The sequence below is a fragment of the Sycon ciliatum genome, chromosome 1 (assembly GCF_964019385.1).
Source record: "Sycon ciliatum chromosome 1, ocSycCili1.1, whole genome shotgun sequence".
NCBI classification, from domain to species: Eukaryota; Metazoa; Porifera; class Calcarea; order Leucosolenida; family Sycettidae; genus Sycon; species Sycon ciliatum.
In genome coordinates, this window is record NC_088643.1 from 96,046,534 (window position 1) to 96,064,994 (window position 18,461).

The 18,461-nt window shown below is 49.9% G+C and overlaps 2 protein-coding genes across 7 annotated transcripts in view; both read left to right on the forward strand.

Moving 5' to 3' along the window:
* Positions 1-3,145: 3,145 nt before the first annotated feature.
* Positions 3,146-4,198, forward strand: LOC135809011 (uncharacterized). The gene has a single exon (XM_065322272.1). It carries the CDS (start codon positions 3,146-3,148, stop codon positions 4,196-4,198), a length of 1,053 nt encoding a protein of 350 aa, XP_065178344.1.
* Positions 4,199-14,395: 10,197 nt separating this feature from the next.
* The window catches only part of LOC135806684 (uncharacterized), an 86,911-nt gene continuing 82,845 nt past the window's right edge, over positions 14,396-18,461 (forward strand). For 5 of the 6 annotated variants that reach the window (XM_065320915.1, XM_065320917.1, XM_065320914.1 and 2 more), the window contains exon 1: positions 14,396-14,720. The gene's annotated coding sequence lies outside the window, so the exon portion shown is untranslated. Of the gene's footprint in view, positions 14,721-15,592; positions 16,174-18,461 lie in introns of those variants that run through there. The other variant, XM_065320918.1, reaches the window with a different exon arrangement.

Consider the following 18,461-nt stretch of genomic DNA (forward strand, 5'->3'; position numbering starts at 1 on the left):
CCTGCCCGCGTCTTGAAAGCTTGCTCTGCAGAATTGGCACGGCCGCTTTCAAAACTATTTACATGCTGTCTTCGCTCCGGTATCCAGCCACAACAGTGGAAGGTTGCAAACGTGGTTCCAGTCCACAAGCGCAAGTCTAAATCGTCGCCATCAAACTATCGACCAGTGTCGTTACTGAGCATCCTCTCCAAGGTCATGGAGACCATAGTCAACAGGGCAATGAGCAACTTCATGGAGACGAATCACGTCCTGTCAGAACGGCAATTTGGATTCCGTCGCGGCCACAGTGCAGCAGACCTGCTGACTGCTCTCCACCACCAGTGGGTGCACACCGCCGGAGATAAAGGAGCTTCTCGAGTGCTGGCCATCGACATTGCTGGAGCATTTGACCGGGTGTCTCACACTGGTGTGTTGCACAAGGCTAGAGTGTATGGCATCTTGGGAGACCTGCATCGGTGGCTCCAAGACTACCTCTGCAACCGCACACTTCAAGTCCTCATCTCCGGCCAGACATCAGCCAGACGCCCAGTTAAGGCTGGGGTGCCACAGGGCAGTATCCTGGGCCCCACCTTATTCTTGGTCTACGTCAACGACCTTGAAGACCACCTCCCAATCGGCTCCAACCTTGCCTCATTCGCCGATGACACAACCCTATACGCCGAAATTGCAACGCTCGCTGCTGTTCCTGACAACGCTAGAGTACTCCAGGCTGCTGTCGACCTAGTATCCAGTTGGGGCTCGGATTGGAAAGTGCAGTTCGAGCCAGCCAAATCTCAGGCCCTTACAATTTCCCACCATCGTCGGGACTGGCCAATACCCCCATTGTCTTCAATGGAACTCCTGTCGAGGAGCAGCCCTCCATCAAGGTACTCGGCGTCACGTTTGACCATCAGCTAAAATTCAGCCAGCATATCCGAACTGTTGTAGTCCGAGCAACGCAGAGACTTGGAGCCTTGCGCAAGGCATTTCACTTGCTGACTATTCCTGCCCGGCTTCGAGCCTACAAAGCCTTTGTCCGGCCGGTTATGGAGTACTGCCCAATCGTCTGGATGGGGGCAGCTTCTTCCCACTTGAATCGGCTGGACTGGGTGCAGGAGCGAGCCATCAAGGCAATACATCCGCAATGCTGGCTTCCTAGCCTCATAATTCGCCGCACCATCGCTGCCCTCTGCCTCCTGTATAAAGCCCTTTGCGATAATTCTCCCGCTCTTCTCTCGAGAATGGCTCCACCCCCGACACACCAACCCAGGACCACACGCCTCACCCGCCAGGCTGTACGACTGTCCACCGCGCATCCCCATCAGTTACAGAATGTTCTTCCTGCCAATTCCAGGAACAATGTGAGCCGAGCCTTTCCCCACTCCGTCATCCCAATTTGGAACCAGCTGCCTACCTCTATCATTCCCCACCCATTTCACCCAAAGAACATCCAAAAGTTCAAGACAGCAGCTTATCACCATCTCCTCAGAACGAACTGGCACTGGGCCACTCATAGCATACGCGAGTAAGAGGGTACATTGTCCTAGCCTGCTTGGACATACATGTAATCTCTCCTCACGGACAGTCTCCTCTTGAATTTAAAAGTCTAACAGCGTTCACATCAATACTCAACTCATTCTTTTGCTCACTGAGCAATACAATCTTTCCATTTTCTTTCTTCTGTTTTCTTTTTCAATTTAATCCTCCCTACCCAATATCCCTTTGGTGCGTCCATGGAGCTATGAAGCCGAGACCTCTGGTCGGCGGAGCTTAATGGGCCCCACCACCACACTCCATCATTCACCCCAGTGTCTGGAGATATGCAATGAGTGGATTTTGTAGAAAAAAAAAAAAAAAAATAGTGGATCGCTGACAGGCTGCTGAATGTCTCCTGTCAAGTAGTACACTCGTGGATTTGGGGCGCATTCACTGCGGCCCAGTACAGGTGTATTTGAATATTACTAGTTTGGTAAACTTTACATCAATATCAAATTCAAATAGTTGTATAGCAGGGAGCCGTTGCCTCCTTCTTGTCCTAGTTGAAGCGACCTTCGCTTGTACAAGTAGAGCTATCGTGGATCGCTGACAGGCTGCTGAATGTCTCCTGTCAAGTACACTCATGGATTTGGGGCACATTCACTGCGGCCCAGCACGGGTGTATTTGGATATTAGTTTAGTTTACATCAATATCAAATTCCAATAGTTTTATAGCAGGGTGTCGTTGCCTCCTCCATGATCCATCATCGACCCAGGGACTGAGTGGATGCCTGCAGTTTCAGTGAGGGTGTGGCAGAGTGCCAGAGTACTCTACTACTCCCTGGTTGCAGTCCTAGTGTTGCATACTCTGGTGGACGTATTGCTTGGAGAGAGAAGGAGAGAGTTGGAGATCGTCCGCGATCGGGGCCAATGAGTTGGGAGACGGATTCCCTCACCAATTATCCACTCATAACGATGCAGTATTGTTTGCGAGATCTCCAGAACGTACAGTTCATTGGCAAAGAAGAACACTTATGAAAACTGAATACCAAACGGCAACCAAACAACACCAGAACTCAGTGCAGAAGCAGTGTCTGCTCCAGCGCCGGGTGAGCCGGGTAATCCACCCGGTTGGGCGGCGCTTGGACCTGGTTGAAAATATAGTACCGGGTCACCTGTGACCCGGTTGGTACTTTGTGGCGTCTCCACTCAGTCACAGGACCCCGGCAATCAAATTTATTGTTTTCCACTGCTTTTCTCATTATATTTTATCGTTGCCTTATTTGCATTGCACGCCGTACTAACGAGTTGCCCAAAGTGTCAACCGCTGGTACTACTACGCATTTTACGGTAACGTTGTACCGTAGCGCATCATCCCTTTTACGGTTGCCATTTTCTTCTCTCCTCTTTTAGGGTTTTCTCTCTCGGTCCTAGTTTTTCCCTTTCAGTTACTCAAGAACTCCTTCCAGAATAACAATGCTTTTTCTCCTCTCGAATTTAGTGGTCTGAGGTCACGAAACCGTCTAAAACTCCCGGTTTGTTACCTCATTATCCCACATTGGTGACCCCGAATGAAGTAGCACATCCATCGCTAGCTCACCGCACACTCCTCGAGTTGACGCTCGGTGTGTTTCTTGTCTCAACGGTCCATTGGCATTGGTGTTGCAGTGTAACACGTACTCCTTACACAATGGATACTAGTCCCGGTGACGTTGATGCGTCCGCCCAGGCTGGTGTGGATAACACCAGTGGCAGTAGCAGTGGCAGTAGCAGTGGCAGTAGCAGTGGCGGCAGCAGTAGCAGCAGCAGTGGCAGCAATAGTGGCAGCAGTAGTAGCAGTAGCAGTGGCAGTGGCAGTGGCAGTGCCAATGGCAGTAGTAACAGTTCTGCAGCACCGGATACCGGTAGTACTTCACTCAGCAGACCCGTGGAGGTCAGTGCAGTCAGTATTAAGCTACCACCTTTCTGGCCTACGGACCCCAACCTCTGGTTCGCCCAGGTAGAGGCCCAGTTTGCCACTCGTGGCATATCTGCTGAGCTTACCAAGTTCAATTATGTAATCTCATCTTTATCGCAAGAGTATGCGCATGAGGTTCGCGACATTTTGTTGAGGCCACCAACTGTCGAGCCCTACACGCACCTCCGGGCGCAGTTGATAGCTCGCCTGAGTGCCAGTGCACAGAAGCGGATTCGCCAGCTTCTTACGGATGAGCAGTTGGGCGACCGCAAGCCGACACAGTTACTCTGGAGTATGCAACGCCTCCAGAGCGATACACCCCTGGACAGTGACTTACTACGGGAACTGTTTCTCCAACGGCTACCATCTAACGTACGGATGGTCCTTGCGTCTGCCAGAGATCTGCCATTAGAGCAGCAAGCTAAGTTGGCCGACAACATTATTGAGATGGCCACCCAACCACCCATCGCCGCTGTGCCCACAGGCTATCAGTCTATGCCAGTCACATGTGCTGTACAACCTGCTGGACACTCCACCACCGTGCAATCTCAAGACATCCAGTCCACTATTGCCACATTGGTCAGCCAGGTGTCGGAGCTGAGCGCTGCCGTTTCCCAGCTTTCACGTAGCCGTTCCAACTCTCTGTCCGAACCCCGTTCCCGTGCGCAGAGCTTCTCACGACGGGAATCTGGCCTGTGCTGGTATCATGCCAGATTTGGAGCTAAGGCCACCAAGTGTACATCCCCCTGCACCTACTCGTCGGGAAACGGATCCGCCAGCCACTGATGGCGACCGGTGGTTCTGGCAGGCTGATGTTCGTCCTCAACCGACTCTCGGGACAGCGTTTTCTGATTGACACTGGCGCTTCCGTGAGTTGTATTCCGCCCTCTGCTGAGGACCTGCAGCGCCCACTGGGCCCGCCTCTCCAGGCTGCAAACCAGACATCCATCCGGACTTATGGTGAGCGCTCTGTCACTCTCGACCTTGGTTTGCGCCGCCGTTTCCAATGGGTGTTCATCATTGCCAGTGTCTCGGTGCCAATCATCGGTATCGACTTCCTCAAACGCTTTGGGTTGTCCGTCAATGTGTTGGCCGAGTGTTTGTATGATGGCACCACCTCCCTCAACACCATTCTCTCCCGATCTAGCATCTCGTCTCTTGCACCGCTTTCTCTGCTGCCCACCCCTACCGCTTGTCCTTATGCTACACTGCTTGCCCGCTATCCGTCAGTTGTCGGCCCTTGCAATGCTGAGCTACCGGTCCGTCACTCTGTGGTCCATCACATTGTGACCCGTGGTCCCCCGGTACATGCTAAGGTTCGTCGGTTAGAGCCTGACCGTCTCACAGTCGCTAAGCAAGAGTTCGAACATATGTTGCAACTCGGCATTATCCGGCCCTCATCTAGCCCATGGTCTTCGGCTCTGCACATGGTGCCCAAGAGTTCTGGTGACTGGCGGCCCTGCGGGGACTATCGGGCTCTGAATGCTGCAACTATCCCTGATCGCTACCCGGTGCCACACCTGCATGACTTTGCAGCATCTCTGCATGGCAAGACCATATTCTCCAAGATTGATCTGAAGAAAGCCTATTACCAGATTCCCGTTGCTCCAGACGACATCCCGAAAACGGCCATCACGACGCCATTCGGGTCATTTGAGTTTCTTCGGATGCCTTTTGGCCTTCGAAACGCTGCCCAGACGTTCCAGCGCCTCATCGATGAAGCTCTCCGTGGACTCCCATTTGCCTATGCCTACATTGACGATGGTTTGGTGGCTAGTGAGACTGATGAAGAACATCAGCAGCACGTTGAGCAAGTGCTTCAGCGCCTCGCCGCTCACGGTTTGGTTGTCAATGTCGACAAGTGCGTTTTCGGTGTTTCTCGTCTTGAGTTCCTCGGCCACATCATCGACTCTGACGGCCTCCACCCTCGGCCAGAGAAAGTCCGCGATATCGCTGCATTCAAGGTCCCTCAAACCATGGCACAGCTCAAGCGTTTCTTGGGAATGGTAAACTTCTACCGCCGGTTTATTCCTCAGTGCGCTACCCTGCTGTTACCTTTGACCACTCTCCTCCAAGGCCGTCCGAAGGGCAAGTTGTCTCCTGTGGTGTTCGATGCCAACGCTATGCATGCATTTGCCGAGGCCAAGTCTGCTTTGGCTGCCACCACTCAGCTCCATCATCCACTGCCGGACGCAGAGCTCAGCCTCATGGTGGATGCCTCCGATCATGCCGTTGGTGCTGTATTACACCAAAGCGTGGGCAGCGATCCACAGCCCCTGGCCTACTTTTCCAAAGTCCTGAAGCCAGCGGAGACCCGCTACAGTACGTTCGGCCGGGAATTGTTAGGTATCTATTTGGCCATCAAGCATTTCCGGCACCAGCTAGAGGGTCGTGGTTTTCACGTATTCACTGACCACAAGCCACTCTGTTTCTCTTTCTCCCCAAATTCTTCAACCTACAGCCCGAGGGAATTACGTCATTTGGCCTTCATCTCTGAATTTACCACCGACATCCGACATGTCAGTGGTGCTGCCAACCCTGTTGCAGATGCATTATCTCGGCCCTCTGACGTCTGTACAGTGGTGCCTGCTATCGACCTTGCTACCCTCGCCAATGCTCAGCAATCTGACCTAGACTTGGTCAAGCTCCGATCTGCCCCATCTCCTGGCACTTCTATTCAATGGTCGTGTCGCTACGTCAGCCCTGATACGTATCTGCATGGTGACATCTCTACCGGTTCTTTCCGTCCGTATGTACCTGCATCTCTCCGTGAAGCTGTCTTCAACCATTTGCACAACCTTGCTCACCCTGGTACTCGCTCATCAGTACGTCTCCTCACTGATAGCTATTTCTGGCCTGGTATACGCAAGGATGTCCGCGACTTCACCCGCCGTTGCTTAGCTTGTCAGCAAGCCAAAGTTCACCGTCACACCAAATCTAGCCCTTCCCGGTTCTTGACTCCTGGCGAACGGTTCTCGGTCGTCCACATTGATCTCGTTGGCCCTCTACCATCATGCTCCGGTTGCACATACTTGCTTACGTGTATTGACCGCTACACTCGGTGGCCAGAGGCATTGCCAATACCGGACAGCAGGACTCCAACAGTTGCCCGGGCTTTCCTGTTGCATTGGATCGCCCGATTTGGTGTCCCTGTCACTATCATCAGCGACCGCGGTGCCCAGTTTGAATCGTCCCTCTGGCAAGAGCTCATGCAGCTTCTTGGGTCCACTCGCCAGCGTACTACATCCTATCATCCGGCTACCAACGGCCTAGTGGAGCGTTTTCACCGCCACCTCAAGAGTGCCCTGATGGCGCGCTCCGGCACCCAAGCCCCATCTGAGTGGTTCAATGACCTGCCCTTCGTCCTGCTTGGTATCCGTACCTCTGTCAAGTCTGACCTCGAGTGTTCTGTGGCAGAAATGGTTTACGGCTCTTCCCTACGTCTTCCAGGCCAATTCCTGGATGCGGCACCTCCGACCGCTCCCATGTCACCGGCCACATTAATCCAGCAGTTGCGTAGCGCTTTATCCACTCTTCGTCCCGTTCCAACCAGTCAGCGCAGCAATCCTGTGCCGGTCTTCGTACCAATGGAATTGTCTTCGGCCTCGCACGTCTTTATCCGTCGGGACAGTGTCCGCAAGTCGCTACAGTTGCCATACGATGGGCCGTTTCCTGTGCTGTCTCGCTCTGAGAAATACTTCACTGTTAAGGTCAATGGTCGCTCAGACACGGTCTCCATTGACCGCCTCAAGCCCGCATTTGTGTGATTTCCGCCTCATCGCTGGCGCTGAATTGCCTTGTTTTTTGTTGTTTTTTTTTGCGTTTGCCAGCTTTCGCGTGTTCTTTCCTGTTTCTTGGTTTTTTCACTATGTTTCCTCTTTTGTTTGTCCCGTTCACCGCTCAGTTTTTGCTGTATGACTTGTTCACTGGTGGGGGAGTAATGTGGCGTCTCCACTCAGTCACAGGACCCCGGCAATCAAATTTATTGTTTTCCACTGCTTTTCTCATTATATTTTATCGTTGCCTTATTTGCATTGCACGCCGTACTAACGAGTTGCCCAAAGTGTCAACCGCTGGTACTACTACGCATTTTACGGTAACGTTGTACCGTAGCGCATCATCCCTTTTACGGTTGCCATTTTCTTCTCTCCTCTTTTAGGGTTTTCTCTCTCGGTCCTAGTTTTTCCCTTTCAGTTACTCAAGAACTCCTTCCAGAATAACAATGCTTTTTCTCCTCTCGAATTTAGTGGTCTGAGGTCGCGAAACCGTCTAAAACTCCCGGTTTGTTACCTCATTATCCCACAACTTTACACTAGTCTTTCGAACTTTGAAAGGACTGACTACATGGCTTGTATGTATCAGATACTTCTTCTTTTTTCGTAATTTTCTAATTCCTGTCCTCTCTTTTCTAAATGCGGCTTATCCATTCGCCTTTATATCATTGGGCCTAGTTCCCGTTTATTGTCCGAATTAAAATAAACCAACCAACCAGTTAGAGCATGTGACTCGGCTGGTGAGACGGCGCCAGGTACATGTATACCCGGCTCTGACCCGGTTGAAATGGTTGCGCCAGGTACACGTGTACCCGGCTGTCCTACAATCGTAGAGCAGACACTGAGAAGTAGCACACCAAACTCCAAAGCCATCACCATGCAGGTTCCGCCAAAACGGATCCGCGAAAGTGGAGGCTCCGCTCGCATTTTTTTGGCGTAGCGAAATCCAAACTTTCCGCCAAAGCGTAACTAATTATTTATTACTTACGCCTCCGCCGTTGCCGCGGCAACGGCGGAAGCGTAAGTTTCGCTTTGGCGGAACCGCCAAAAAAAGTGCATGTGTGACCGGGTAGGCTGCATACTTGGCTTGACACGGCTGTTCAGATTCCGAAAAAGCGGCACCTACGTCATCCGCGCCTTTGCGGCTGGCGCAGCTAGGTTGCTCAAGAAAATTCAAAAATTCGAAATTGAATTGCATCGAAATTACCTTGAATACATGGCTTCTTCGATGGATATAGGACAAACCAAGCCTGCCTTCCAGGTGAATTCAGGTTTATAAAACTCCTTGAATGCAGTCGTCTTCATGTCCAAAATTTCGAAGCTTCACTCCTGATGAAAGTGCTCTTTTCCTCGACGAACGTTTCCTTCGTATTCTTCCTTTTCATAGCATCGTGCCTATTCCTGGGGATACTTTCAGCTAGCTTCTTGCCCAAGGTAAGGTTTTCTAGCGTCTTTTCCAAGTTTTTCCTGGTGCACGATCATACTACCTCTGCAACCCAATTGAGTTTTTTTCGTCGAGGGCCACTCATTCTCGTCGAGGGTCCCTCGTTGTCAGCCCCCATGGCAACCCACAATTCAGTGCTAGAGTCTCTGTGCAGGGTGTGTGGGTTCTTTATACCACCCTTTCGGAAAGACAAGAAGACGAGGACGACTACACATGCTGTGGCTGATCACGCAGATGAGCTCCTGCATTATTTCAACATCAACACAGCAACAGACACGCCAGACGTACATCCTGCAACATTTTGTGATTCATGCAGATCGTACTTGAGAAGGGCATCCTCCTCTTCTTCTAGTGACTTTAGAACACCAACTCTCTATCTGTGGCAGCCACATGGCAGTACCACTCCTGGCCCTTGTAAAGTGTGCTCAGGTGCTGAGGATAGGAGAAAAGGTGCAGGCCCAAGAAACCGTCGACGTCATGCTCAACGGCGTCTAGGGCTAATCCCACCCACTGCAGTCGAGACGCACTTCTAGAGCTTGCTTCCCCGGCCTTCTTTGCAGGGAATGAAGCACCTGCCTTTTTATCACCCTCCCCTCTCTTTCCTGCTGTGTCTGTTTGTGGCAAGTGAATGCAGCCGTGCAGCACCCATGTTGCGAGCGTCTGTCGTGTGTGTCGTATATGCATGAACTATTCCAAGATGCATTTGAGGTAGAATGCATGTCATATGATTGCAAAGCTAAGCTGTGGGCAGCTCAGCTAAAATCTCCTTCTTCCTTCATCTCGTCTATTCTTGCTGAGCGCAGAATTCAATGCAGCCATGCCACGAATCCTTCGAGCCCGTGCTTAAAAAACACAGAATAGACAGACAGGCATATCACTCCGGGGCTTTCATGGGAAACCACATTCATAAAGCACTGCAGCCAGCCACATGCAAGGAAATAACCAGTGCTCCTCTACAGACAATGACAAACATCTTCAACACTGACAACTCACCATACATCCAGTACACACCGCAACAACAAGACCTGCCAGATAGAGCATCAGCACTCCGAGACAAGTACGGCAGACTCTTCACGCAATACAAAGATTGTAGGGCAATCTTCGCAGTGTGCAACAAGATCACTCCTGACAAGCTGCATCAACTCTCTACGAACATTAAACTCTTCATGGCAACACTAAGGAAGACAGTCTACGACCAGAACAAGACTATTAACGCCTAAAATGCACATGCTGGAGGCGCATACTGTGGACTGCATCAGTCAGTTCGGTGTATCCCTTGGACTGATGGGCGAACAAGGTGGTCCATCCACAAGTGCTTCAAGCACCTGAGAACATCCATCAGCAATCAGGGACGTGGACCGGCTCCACGCTACTAGTACACTTCTGGCAATATTTGAACAGCACGCTGCCAAGATACAACGCCATGAGGCTCCAGCCTGCAAAGCGGAAGCACTCCGACAAGTCAGCTAGTTGAGCACTGACAGTTGCTGTAAATGAGTATGCCGTTTGCATGTCAGAATCCAAAAAAGCTGATGACAATAACTATCATAGTAGTAAGGATGAAGGAAACTTTGAAAGGACATTGAAACGCGTCGCCAAAGGATGGCGGGTGGTGGTGGTGGGGAAAGGTAAGTCAGCGTAGGTACATTTACTAGTACTGGACTCTTCCACGCTCCGAACTTCCCAAGTCAACAATCAATATACCGAGTTTCGAGCAGGACATAGAATTCCTGTATGCAAAGTAATAATAATTTGTTGTAAAAACAAGCTGATCCCGCACAAGATCAGCATAATTTTATGAAATGCATCCAAAGCATTTTTGTTCTTACAAAAAAACACCAAGTGTACCCACTCGCCATTTTGGTTACCGTAGATACAGTGGTCACGTGTACAGTGACACTTTTCGGCAAAAAGATCGGCCATCTTCAATACTTTCCAGCATGGAACAGCCGTGTTGACACTGTTGACAGATGCGTCGACCTTTCTGACCTAAATTTAGACTTTTGCTCAACTGCAGATCGATGGAACAATTATTACATGCATGACACATGTACATGACGTATAGAATCAAACATGGATGTCAGGGCAGTATCGTTGATTCAGGCCCGAGAGCGGCCCAAGGCCGAAGGCCGCGGGCCGCTCGAGGGCCGGAATCAACGATACCTGCCCTGACATCCATGTCTGATTGTGTTTCACACTGCCACCCACGCAGGACAGCACAAGCGAAAGCCACAACGCTCTCCTCAGCAGAACGTGCATGTGCAAAGCAAATAAATGCAAATAAATCCGCAGGACAGCACAAGCGAAAGCCACACAACGCTCTCCTCAGCAGAACGTGCACGTGCAAAGCAAATAAATGCAAATAAATCGAAACACAAATATATCGAAGCTCAAATACATCAACTAGACACAACAATGGCAGAGCCTATAGCGAAGCGACGATTTGCCTCTGTAGAGGATGAAGATGTGGACAAAGAGCCTATAGCAAAGCGACGGTTTGCCTCTGTAGAGGATGAAGATGTGGACAAAGTTATCGAAGAAAGGGTGCCACAGGGAACCAAGGTCACAACCAAGCAGTGGGTTGCAGTGTTTCAGGATTATTTGGCAGAAAATGGCATTGAGTGTGATCTTCAAACAGTGTCAAAGGAAGAACTAGCTACTGTCCTGTCCAAATGCTATGTAAGTCTTCGGAAAAAGAAACCAAAAGGTGAAACCTACCAACAGGCCAGTTATGTAGGCTTCCGAGCGGCTATGAATCGAACTCTTCTCGAGCGACGTGGCTTCAACATCATTTCGGACCCAGTATTCAAAAGGTGCAACGATGCATTTGATGGGATGTTGAAGAAGTTGAGACGGGCTGGAGCAATCAAAGCCACAGACCATAAAGAATCAATAACGCAAGCTGACATGGAGAAGATTCAAGTACTCTTTCAGAATGCAAACGATCCCAGCACCCTGGCAAGAAAGGTTTGGTTCCTTACCACTTACCACTTTGGCCTGCGAGGTCGCGAACTTCAATCCAAACTGCGCAAGCAAGACCTTGAGTTCATTGTCGTTGATGGATCGAGCTATTGCCAACTAGCTGCTGAGTTCGCTACTAAGAACAACCAGGGAGGTGCCACGAGTAAGATTACCACTAATGCTGGAATTATATGCAAGCCGGATGGTGTACAGTGTCTGCGCTTTTACTTGCGCAAGTTAAATCCGAACTGTGATCGCCTCTTCCAGCGGCCCAAGACCAGACACAGCCACTTTGAGCCCACCTGGTTTGAACCACTTCCAATGGGCAAGAACCAGATGTCATCGATGATGAAGGCTATCTCCATGCAAGCTGGCTGCGAGACGCAGTACACCAACCACTGTCTGCGGTCCACAACGGTGACAGCATTGCATGCCAGTGGTGTCTCTGACAGAGACATAATGAGCGTCACTGGCCATCGCAACGCTGCCAGTCTCTCCAGCTACCAGAGGCTAAATGTGAGTGACAGAGTGGCCATGTCAACCCAGCTCGCTACTGCCAGTACTGGTGTTTCAAGTATATGTTCTACTACTCCAAGGTCAAGCACACAAACACAGCCTACTGCAAGTACAAGTGTATCAGCAGGAAGTGTTCCGGCAATACAGACTCCCCCTACTGTGCAGCTGCCCATGCCTGCTCGAAGCAGCTTAGATGAGTTATGCACCCTTCCATGCGTTCCGAGCTTGAAGCAACCAGTTGTAGATGCACCTACCTTGCCTCCGCTAACTTTACATCCTGCGCCAGTTGACGACATCGATGATCTCCTGGCAAGCCTGGATGATGAGGGCCTATCTGCCCTGGAGAAACCACAGCAGTCAGCTCCACCGCGTGCTCCATCACTTCCAGTCAATTTTGCAGGGGCGAACTTCTCTGGTGCAAGCAACGTCACATTTAACTTCTCAATAAACAAATAGCTTCGTTGGTTTGCACCAGGAAATGTACAGTCACACTTGTAAATATTCCTCTCTTCCCAAGTCTGAAGTAAGAACGCTTTTCCCTTTGTTCCTCTATGCCCTACTGTCTTGTTTCCGTTGCGGAATGAAGAGTGCGGGTTCATTGGACCGGTACTGTTCGGTCAATTTTGCAGGGGCGAACTTCTCTGCTGCAAGCAACGTAACATGTAACTTCTCAATAAATAAATAGCTTCGTTGGTTTGTCACACTTGTAAATATTCCTCTCTTCCCAAGTCGGAAGTAAGAACGCTTTTCTCTTTGTTCCTCTATGCCCTACTGTCTTGTTTCCCTTGCGCAATGAAGAGTGCGGGTTCATTGGACCGGTACTGTCCGGTCAATTTTGCAGGGGCGAACTTCTCTGCTGCAAGCAACGTAACATGTAACTTCTCAATAAATAAATAGCTTCGTTGGTTTGTCACACTTGTAAATATTCCTCTCTTCCCAAGTCTGAAGTAAGAACGCTTTTCTCTTTGTTCCTCTATGCCCTACTGTCTTGTTTCCCTTGCGCAATGAAGAGTTCTTGGCCGGTCCACGGCCTCAATCAACGATACCTGCCCTGACATCCATGTGTGATTGTGATTCAGACTGGCACCCACGCACGACAGCAGAAGCCAAAGCCAGAACGCTCTCCTCAGCAGAACGTGCAAGTGCACCTACAGCGAACCCGCAGGATGCTAGCAGCGCAAAAAAGCCACTGCACTGCACTAATCTACATAAATCGAACCTGAAATACATCAACTAGAAACACCGAGTGCCTGCTTGCACAAGTAAGTTCTCAAGTCCTTTTATTACTATGGCACTCGTTGCACAACAATGGCAGAAACTCACAAGCAACCTGAAGTTCCACCTCCGTGCGCTGTCGGGCAAGCCGTCGAGCGCACTGCTGAAGTTCCCTTCTGAAGTTTCAGCTCACAAAGTTTCAGGTCCTGAAGTTCCAGCTCCGTGCGCTCTCGTTTCAGGTCCTGAAGTTCCAGCGCTGTTTCGTTCTGAGGTTTCGCAGCGCTGTTTCGTTCTGAGGTTAGTTTCGCAGCGCTGTTTCGTTCTGAGGTTTCATCTTTTGAGGTTGAGTCCTCCACGTCCCCGACCACTACCCCTAGAGGTGTCTTCCTTTTATACCTTCATCCCCCCCGTGCTCAGTTTCACCTCCACACGCTCTCGGGACGGGCTGATTGGTCAAGGGCCTGAATGCCACGGCATGTATGTCGAATATACCCATGTGTGAATATACCCATGTGTGAATTCATTCGCTCATGCCCTCCTACCATGTGTGAATATACTCATTCACACATGCCATGTGTGAATATACTCATTCACACATGGTAGGAGGGCATGAATGATCACGTGATGGGGTGTACAGCGCGGTGCATGGTAGTAGACGTGGCTGGCAGGGCATGATCAGAGGTTCATGCCCAGCCTGTGAGCGCTCTTATTGGGTCAAACCGTGGCAACGATCACGTGGCAAGTGTGAAAGTCATGTAACTGACAGGCGTCATTCTGTTTAGCTCGAAATAAATCGGTTTAGCACGTATACGCGTATTGCAGCTCTTGGCAAGTTAGTTCCTTGTAATGGCATGCTGATGGCATGAAGGCAGCGGATCTCTCCAATACCTAGTCTGTATCCACCTAGGCCTATTCTACATTCTAGTTATGTGCAACCTGATTAAGATGTACTTCGATCGGCTCCGGGCCCAGTACCACCAACTGTAGACTGTGCGTGGTTCGTTGACATCCGCTGCTGTCAGTGCTGGAGCCGTAAAGACGTGTGACGTGCCACTGCACTGCCGGGCCCGGGCGGCCTACGTTGTGGTGCCAGCGTTCTTTGCAGCGGAAAGTAAGTTGAGTTGGGGAATAAAGTATCGCCGGGCGCACGTCGACCGCCTGAAATACGGTCGAGGTGCATGAACTGAGTCTGTATGACTCGTAGTCATACCGAACTTTGTTCGGCGTGCAATAGCTCTGCTTCTGCATTCATCGTTTCTAGTCAGGAGGCGAGCGACTTGTATTCGAGTTCGCTTCATCAAGAGCTCTGCTTCAGCTCTGCTGGGTGTCCAATCGCCGTAACCCGCTTTCAACCGTGCCCAGCCGTGCCTGCTGGATTCCGCCAAGACACCGGTACCTGGTAAGGGTTGTCCACCGACTTTTGGCTTTTGGTAAACACCGAAAACCAATAAATTCATTATTTGCAAGTCCGGCGTGTTGGATTGCTCTCTGCCTCTGGTTACTCTGTTGTTATGAGGTGACCTGTAATCACTATGGTCAAGGTGCTAATCCCTTCCCACTTTGTGTACGTGCTCTTCATTTTCTTTTTCTCTTCTTCCGTGGTTGGTCTCACCCTCTCCTCAATTCAGTTGGCTGTCTTGACATGCCACGAGGTGCAGACATAAATAAAATAATAATAAAATAAATAAATTGCAACTGAGACCAGATCTGTGTGTGCTATTGTTGAAATGTGTTGTGACAAGCACACACAAGCACACACAGAGCACACACAAGCACACACAAGCACAATGGTGCCATAGAAAGAGTGTCCTGTATTCTGCATGCGGCGTGGAGTGTGCGTCATAGCCAGACAGCTGTGCCTGGGAGCCAACCCTATCTATTCTGGCTGTGCCTCTGTGGCTTTACCAGCACTAACCACTAACCAACGGTTCTTCTGGCCAAATAGCTGTTGAGTCCTGAGGCTGCTGCCTGTCACTTGTAAGTTGTAGAGTAACACAGCCGTGCAGTGTATGTACATGGGATAATCATTATGAATATGTGGAACGGAAGGTACATGGAACGGGAGGTACATGGAACGGGAACGTGGAGGCTGACAAGCTGCTACTTGGTCCGGGTGTCGCTTATCCCTCACTCACTTTTTGACAGGTAAAACCCAGTCCAATCACGATATCTAACTTACTTTTGCTTGGGAGATCGTGATGGCAAGATCAAAGGAGGCACCAAAGAAAAAATGATCGCGGCTAGCGCTTTGGATCGCGATGTATTCGACTTTTTTGGGTAGTGGGAATCTGGCCCTTCACTGCCTGTGTTGCTAAAGTAAAAGCCAAGCGCAGCGACCCGAAGACCGGAACTGTAGCAGGAGCAACTGACATCCTGGCCTGGAGAGCGTGACAGGCACGCGTGCATTGCAGAGGAGTATGAGCGTCATGCTGAAGAAGAAAAGTGTTTTTGATGCGATGCGCCCGGCCGACGTGTTGGTTGTTCCTTCTCTTGGTGGACCTAGCAGCCGCATTGCAAGAGCTGTGGCCAGCGTATCCAGCGGAGCGTATGACAGCTGTCTGGAGACGCCTGTATGCCTCATTCGAAGGCTTTGTTGAAACACACTGTGGTGACACACAGGTCACACTGCCCACGGTTCCTTCAAGGACCGAAGTGAGTGACAGCCCCAACTGTTTCTTTCCCATTGCTGCCATACGATACTCGATACTCGATAGGCTGAGAACGCAACAGATACTCTAACGTATAACGTTACCAATCTACGCCAGCAGCTGGACACCAGCAAATGTCAGCTCATGTAACGGCGCGGCTCGAGAGATGCAGAGTTGAATGAACTCTGGACCTGTATTACTAGTGTGAGTGCAAGAACGCGCTTCTTCGCTGATTTATTTCGTGCATTTTGCTTACCTCCAGTCCATTTCTCCATTTCTCCATTTCCACTCGCTTCACCTGATTCCATTGTTGAAATTGTTTCTTGTGGCGGAGAGTATTCATGTATCATGCTTCCTCACTATGCCTGTTGGAAATTTCACAGAGCGGTAAAAAAATTCCTGTTCTTAGTGGCGATAGATAAGCGACAATTGCGATGAGCCGGACAAGTAGATCTAGAAGGCTGTAACGCACAGGGCAAGGACGTGAGGAAGAGCGCGTTCACCCCATACTTTATGTTGTTTGAAATCTTTTATTCTCACGATGGCCTGTGGCCAAGAAGTTGTTGTTGCTGCTGTTGCTGCTGCTGCTGCTGTTGCTGTTGTTGTTGTTGTTGTTGTTGTTGTTGTTGTTGTTGAATACATTTTACGGTAATTCGCAGTGGCCAAACGAGCAGAGGTGCTCCGTGTGAATAACAAGCAGAGGTCGTCACGCGAAATTACGCATCTATGAGCGACATTCACAGAACCTGCTGGGAGAGTACACGTGCACTTGAGTCTCATCCTGAGCACGTTTTTCTTCTTTTTTTTCAGCTCGAGTATAGCTGTATTTTCATTGCAAAGCCGTCCTCGATTGTTGTGTTCGTTGTTCAAACGAAGTGGACATTCAATCCATAAGGCAGAGGACATAAGAGCCTGATTGGAGTTTCTCGTGGCATAGGGCGACCACACAGAGACACTGCGATTTTCTGAATATAAAATACGGTACGCACGATGCAGAGCTCAATTTGTGCGACATCAAAATTATTTTGTGATCTACCACATCGAGCAGAACGGGATCCTACTCACAAGCTTACCGACGGTTAGGCTGCAGACATGACTGCACAAATGATCTCTGGTTTCATCAGACGCCAGAAGTTGGAAACCATGTCCTTTGCCGCGATGTTTTTTAATTGTCGCCAATCCTGAGTAGCCAATCTCCACTGCTACCCTATTGCACCCTTCATTTGACACTCTCCTTTCACTCCTACTAGAGAGGTTGTGCATAACGAAAATTCGTAAAGATCTTTCGGAATCTTAGCCATCTGGAAGTGACGAAAATTCGTAAAGAAAATCTGTTGTGCTCAACGAAAAACGTAGTGTGACCATGGTGACCCTTTCGAGTACTTTTTCCGCTGTTTGCGCGCGGGGTGAACAATTTTTTGTGTACTCCGGCCCACGTGTAGGCACACCATGCCACATAACTGAGTTGGGCTCAAGTTTTCCAGCTCACAGGCAACGATCTCCATGGCTGGAGACCCTTGTCGAAACGGTTGGTCGTGAGAACGAAGCTGCCTGAGAAGGGCCAGGTCCATCGCGAGATCAAATGTCCTTCGCTGAGACGTCGCAGGGGAAGACGAAGACGCCGAAGTGGCAGAATTCTGCTGCGGGGATTCAGCAGAATAATTTGTCACAGGGCGAGCACTGACAGGTCTTCCAGATCTGACAGAACTAGCCGAGCGCTGTCCAGGTGACAGAGGATCGCTGAGAGAGCGGGAAAGAGATCCATCAGCTCCACAGGATGCCGAGTAGGAAGAACTCGCAGAACGACTTGAAAAGGCCATGGCGAAAAACTCTTGACACCACGTGCATCAACACAGCTACATGTACATGTATACAGAAGCTTGCGAGAAAGAAGCGAAAGTTCAAAACGTAAGATCTTCAAGTTTCGCGATCATCCTCGCGAAAGTTCCTTTCCTTTTTCGTTACTCGTGCCCAGACTACGTCTAAGTTACGAATTTTCGTTATGCACAAACTCTCTACTATCTGTTTAATTATGATGAAGAAAGGAAAAGGACAAAATGTTACGAGTCATGACAAACTGTCCATCAACATAACTAGATCTTATACAGCCAGCAAGTGCGACAAAATGGCACAAAACTGACAAGGACATAACATAACGTAACATTTTGTCCTTTTCCTTTCTTCATCATAACTATACTCACTGAACCCACACGCACACCCATTCTTTCCTACCAGACACTCCCTTCCCACTTACCAGCATTCTACACCACCCCAGCTCACACTCCTATCAACAAACTGTCGTTCTGTAGTGAATAAGTGTACAGAGCTTACTATTGTTGCTGAAGAGTGGCAGCCTGACATAATCTGCCTAACTGAAACCTGGCTCGACCCGAATATTGCACTTAATATTACGCGTTATGACACCTTCCGGAGGGACAGGCCCCCTGCAGAGAATAAGTCCGGGACAAGTGCAAGAGATTATGGTGGTGTCG

Coding starts and splice junctions, on each gene's coding strand:
- LOC135809011 (XM_065322272.1), top strand. CDS start 3,146: ATGGATACTAGTCCCGGTGACGTTGATGCGTCCGCCCAGGCTGGTGTG.